At 40.4% G+C, this 6,185-nt stretch overlaps 1 protein-coding gene across 1 annotated transcript; it reads right to left on the bottom strand.

The window, feature by feature from the left end:
- Nucleotides 1–2,022: 2,022 nt before the first annotated feature.
- LOC146983779 (guanine nucleotide-binding protein G(I)/G(S)/G(O) subunit gamma-5) lies at nucleotides 2,023–4,960 on the bottom strand. The gene is made up of 2 exons (XM_085785478.1): nucleotides 4,841–4,960; nucleotides 2,023–2,148 (listed from the first exon to the last, which is right to left on the bottom strand). Exons 1-2 carry the CDS (start codon nucleotides 4,931–4,933, stop codon nucleotides 2,023–2,025), a joined length of 219 nt encoding a protein of 72 aa, XP_085641604.1. The 5' UTR covers nucleotides 4,934–4,960.
- Nucleotides 4,961–6,185: the final 1,225 nt, after the last annotated feature.

The following is a 6,185-nucleotide window of genomic DNA, read 5'->3' as shown; positions in this document are numbered from 1 at the left end:
TATATAGTGTATTGTACGACATTCAGAAACAGCTTTTTTCCCCACTGCTGTCTCCCTGCTTAACTCTGCGCCCCATCCCCTCACACGTACACTCACTTCTCTGAACCAACTACATACCTCAGTGCCACTCAGGACCACTGAACCATTAACTGCACTTTAATCTGTATCACTGCACTACTGTATATTCATGCAGCAGATCTGTATATAGAAAAAGACACCTATATTTTATTCATAGATCAGCTCCTTACACTTATGCTATTTATTATGCTGCGTATGCACTCTCGTTGGATGCAAGTTGCATTTCGTTGCCTTGTTTTTTACATGTGTAATGACAATAAATTGAATTGAATTGAATTGGTGGATTGGAAACTTAAAGGGATAGTTCACCCAAAATTCAAATTTCACTCATTATCTACTCACCCTCATGTCAACTAAGAGCTGTGAGAATTTTCAAGGTCCTCCGTCCCTTCTCTGAGTTACGGGGGGGTCCGTTCTTCGTCCAAAAAGACACACCAAAAAACATCCAAATATCTCCATACTGCTCGTCTGTAATGTCCCTCTGGTATTGAAGCCCCGACATGAGAAATTGTTCCTGTGTCAGTGCAAATCACACGAGATTTGCACTGACACAGGAAGAGCAGTGAACTGAGACACTGGGAGCTTCCGCTACAAACAAGCTTAAAGCAGATATCATCGGCACGGCCGTTTCGGCTAATGCTGTGTTCAAGGCAGGCTTTTGAAACCGTAAGTTACAGCTTCAAGTCACAACTACGACTTGGTAGCGTTCCAGGTAACCCGTAGCTCGTGTTTTTACCGTCCTGTTGTCTGTGAAAGTTCCCTATAACGGCCACTCGTAACTTCCGACCCGTGAACTCGTACCAGATCGAACTGGTATGACTTCACAGGAAGGAAAAACACAAAGTACGAGTTTCCTTGAACGCACCATGAGTTAGCAGCCCCCGCCCTTGTCAGGCATCAATTGGTCCTCGTGCTACGTCACCACATTCACGCGCATCCCTTGGCTGCACACACAGCCCTTCATGCCGTTCTCTCCCCTCATTGGATAACACTTGTATCCCACAAGGAAAATTTTCTCCTCGGGTTACAGCAGAGCAGAGTGACGGAGAGACTCGTGTTTAGGCTGAAATACTTCATGTAAGTGATTGCTGACGGAAAATAGGACTATTTAGGACTTATATTAACAAAAACATTCCACTGATATCTGCTTTAAAATATAGACTTATTTAATTTATTTCCGGAACAATTTCTTTCTATCTTTTTTAAACTATCCCTTTAAAAGTGCCTGTAGGAGTGTGCCTGTGAGGTTGTTTATCTCTATGTGATCCTGTGACAGACTAGTGACCTAGCATCTACACTAGTGTCCCATGTACCCTGCCTCCATCACTTTAACCAGGTAGCTAGTCAGATTTGTTTAAAAGACAAAGAAAAAAACAACTTTGATGACAAAAACAAACAGATGGTAACGTTTAATGGTGAATAACAAAATCGCACAGGAGTTGAGAAGGATTGTCTCGTCTGTATGAACTGGGCTACATGTTTGTTCACACTGAGCTACAAGATCAGCATGAACTAAAGACAGTGTATCAGGCCTGTTGTGTCAACACACCATAATAGAAATGTACAAACACACACATCCTAGAAAAATGAGGTACCACCATGCATCACTAAACTTTTCAGCCAAAATTGTCAGCATCATTCCATGGCTGCCCCAGTGTGTGTGTGTGTGTGTGTGTGTGTGTGGTCTTCTTCGTCTTCAGAGGCAGCGGGGCACATGATAGCAGTCCACATCAGACAGATCAGGCTAAGGACTCCTGAGGAGAGGAGAAATAAACGTTGCTGTGAGGGCCGTGTCTCGTGCTCTGACACACAGCGTGGCCGTTGTTCAGCGGCTGCGAGAGGTGTAAGAGATAAATGCATCAGTGCAGCAGAAAAGAAAGAAATGTGCGAGTGTTTAGAAGAATAAAGTCAGTTGAGGCAGAGAGAGAAGCGGAGCTCACACCTTCAGAGGAGGACACATGACCTGGGAGGCCTGAAGGGGTTGTCGCTGGAGGGCACCCCGGTCAGGAGAGGGTCTTTGTGGGCATTTTGCAAACAAAAGGTCTTCAGTTCTGCAGCAGCCTGAGAGACCTGGATAACATTCAACATATCAAGAAGATATTTTTAAGGATCATTTCAAATTAAAACATTCTTTAAAGGGGACGTATTGTGGAAATATCACTTTTTGAAGGCTCTTTATTTGGGTGTTTGTCTTGCCTTCAGGCCCACAAAATGTGAGAATTGACAAAAAAAAAACTTCTAATTTGCATAACCCCACTCCTACCTGGTAGCAGGGGCGGGGCAAGCAGAGGTTCATTTGCATTTAAAGGGACAGACACTGAAAGCAGCCTTCTGAACAGGGCTGTTTAGAGAGGATGAAAAGAGCTGTGATGTTTGATCCTTGGGGGATTTTGACCACAGCATGTCACAGACATGTCTTTAAGACACCTGGGGACTATTTGAATTTGTGGAAAGGGGGCAGAATATGTCTCCTTTAAGGATATTATAAACTAATCAAGAGCCTGACGGTGCTTTTTATCACATAAATGTGTGAAGTGTAATGTCATTTGCATATGACAATGTGAGGCAGCACATTAACACCAGGAAACAAACTTATAAAGGTGCATGGCCTGACTTAATCACAGAAGCCACCAAGTCCCATATTTGATCATAATATTCATTATCCAGAATTATTATTAGTATTATTAAAAACATCAACAATTAACCAGGAGGAACTTGGGGCCACTGTGAATGACACATGACCCCTGGGTGTTACCAAACTTTGAAATAACTTCAATCCGTCAAGGTTATCTTCTCGCTGGCTTTCAACTCACCTTGACCCCTCGACTTTTTGTCCTGTTATTAGTAGGCTACTGTATAGCTTTGAACTGTATTTTACCTTATTGTAGTGTTTGTTTTTATTGCCCTAACCTTTTTATTGTTAATCTATGTTGGTCATTTATTTTGTATTCCCACTGTTATTTCTATTGCTGGCACTGGATTTAGATTTATGTTGTGCAGCACTTTGGGCAGCTGAGGTTGTTTTTCAATGTGTTATATAAATAAAAATTTGAGGTAAGTTGAGTTGAGTTATCTCTTAACATTTTAAATGGAAGCTCCTAGCGTGGACTCTTCAGATGTTCAGGGTTTGTATGTAGAAACTTTACAAAATAAAATTCTAAATTCACAACTACTTGATCCAACACTCAGAGTTTAGCACATTTCAGAAGTATTACTGATCCTGAGGGCAGTTGGCTGGAAGAGAGATAACATTACATCGACTGGCATGCTGCTGGAAGTCACATGGTAATTATCAGGCAGGCAGGAAGGCTCTAATGAAAAGATGCTATTGACTTGATTGTAAGTGTATGATCCAGTAGTGTATGTGCTTGATGTGAGGATAGCTCGGCCGATGCTGCTTCACTTTGGGTTTATCCAGCTTCAAAGAACAAACTCATAAACCGCTCAAACTATGGAGCTGAAATCTGTGAAGACTTTCTACCATCTCTGACTGACAAAGCGCTCACTGATGTGATATTTATATGGACTGTTATCTCCACAATCTGTCAACAGTATGGCTATATACACAGATAGTGACTTTTTTCTCTCTTTTTTGTGCTGCTACAGCAGACGGAAAGGCCTCTGAATGATAAAATATAGTGTAATATATCACAAGATCGAGTCAGTTATAAACAATGTTAGCTGTACAGATATATCCACCTATATAGCCAACATTAGTCGCAAAGTAAAGCTGAGTGGACTGACTGGGTGTGTTTTAATCTTTATGAATTCTCCTCATTTGAAAGAGGAGAATTGTGTTATATCGACTATCAAGAGTTATACAAGTTTACGTTAAGGTTGTGTCAATATAATCACTGCAATGTGGCATAAACAAACATTAATGCTTCATTTGTGGCTTTTAGTATGATTTTGTCTCACCGATCAACTGGAAGTTCATTGTGATTTATTTTTTTTCATTCATTCAAGCCTATAGTGGCCCTTTAACTAACTGCACTAATCTGTAGAATGAGCAAAATCCATCTGTGATTTATTTGTTAGGGGAGTTCCTTCATACGGCTCACTGCTGGGCTGGTTAACACACACACACGCAGAGACACACACACAAACTTTGTCTGACTTATGGTCTAAATTAAGTAACCGCCCAACAATCACACTAGTCACACAGCAGCACAATCAACAAAGCTATCACTGTGCTGCACCAGCGGAGAAAAGTCTGTTTGCTGCCATTTTCACTGCACAACAGGAAATATGTGAAGTTTATTAAGAGTTTAAATAAGAAGACTGCTACAATTCAAGGTTTGTGGGATCAGACAAGACAGCAGGAAGCTGCTTTTCACGGGAACACACAGGCTCAGTTTTCCCATGTCTCTGTTATTTCACCCAGTCAGAGGCAGACAGTGTAAAACCAGACAGACCTGGCCTACATTACATCTGACTGCTACACTGAAGCCAATAACCAAAGATGAAGGAAAAAGTATATAAATGGAAAAAACTTACATACAAACCTAAATAAAGCTCCATTAAAACTACTTTAAACTCCACTTTAACTACTGTTAGACTGTAGTTTACTTTACTTCTGTATAAAATGCGAACATTTGGATGGTAATTAGCCTACAAACAGTGATTGGCAGCCTAATTAGTTGTGGCACCCTCCACATTATAAGTCACGCGCGCAGAGGAGCTGGAGAAGAAGTATGATGGAGGTGAAGGTGGAGGTGGAGGTGAAGGTGGAGGTGGAGGTGAAGAAGGTGCAGGGACTCACCTTGATCCTGTGGACGCTGGCCTCCAGCCGCAGCTGCTTGACGGACTTCTGGGCCAGGGCCAGGCTGCTGCTGGCGGCGCTGTTGTTGGACATGACTGGTCCGCGCAGAGAGAGATCATGTAGTCACACACACACACACACACACACACACACACACACACACACACACACACTCCTCTCATCGTTCACTCCTCTAGTCTGCAGGCTCATACAAAACTTTTCTTCCGGTCAAAACTTTCAAAATAAAAAGCCTGTTGACTCAAATCTCTTTCTTTCTTTTTTTCACTCCTTGGCGGGAACCCGGATAAGACCAGAACAAGTTTGTTTATTAGATTTTTGCGTTCATTTTTCATATTTTCATTATTATTATTATATTGAATCAACATAGACTATAGAAACAAAAGCATATGTGTGTTTATTTCTCTATGCATATATTACTATTTATTATTATTATTTATTAGTAGACAGCTCAATAGCTAAATACAAAAAGTTAGGGTAGATAATACTAAAAGTATTAGGACAACAGCAGGCTAGGCCTACTTATTAAACTTAGGCTATTACAAACAAATAATAAAAAAATAACCAAACAAACGAAAGAAAGAAAAGATGCCAGGGATAGAAACATATCGTTTGTGAAGGCACAATGTCATAGTTTTAATAGCGTTTTTTGTATTTTAAAGACAACATTACATACATAGCCTATACAGTCAGATCTAAACATATAGAATGTGTATGTTGTTTCAATAGGCCTATATATAAATCAAATAGGTCTATAGCTTCACAATATGTTACGTCATATAAAAAGACTATAAACTTTTTTTTAGTAAAGCCAGATGATGTGGTATAGCCTATAAAAACCTAACTTGACTCGACTTGACTCATCATCTCTATCTTCATATGTCACCAGATCTTCATCCAAGTTACATTATGAATTAACACAATCTATTCCAACTATTAATACAAACCAATGTCCACATTGAAAACGTCATTCAAACAATCACAGTGTCAATCGAAAAAAATAACATGTGAACGTGAGTGAAATTGAAGTAAAAACTGAAGTAGTAAAGTAACACTAATAAAAGAGTGAACTGCTAAAGTTCATTTTTACTCATCATTTTAAATGGGTAATGTTTCTGTTAATGTGTCCACCATGTGAATCATGCTGCATGGAGTCCTGCCATGAACACCAAGGAGCTGCTGCTCTCCAGAACACATCATGTGTCCCTGAGGTCCGCCGAGAGCAGCCTGACTCTCCACAACACTGTGGTCCAGTTGTTGTTGATGGTGTAAAAAAGGGAACTGCTACCAACAAGAAAACCTAAACCTAAAGACTGATCCAAAAGAT

This window comes from Trachurus japonicus, chromosome 8 (genome assembly GCF_045865225.1).
Source record: "Trachurus japonicus isolate A0001 chromosome 8, Traja_1.0".
NCBI lineage: Eukaryota > Metazoa > Chordata > Actinopteri > Carangiformes > Carangidae > Trachurus > Trachurus japonicus.
This window is presented reverse-complemented; position numbering and strand designations above follow the sequence as displayed.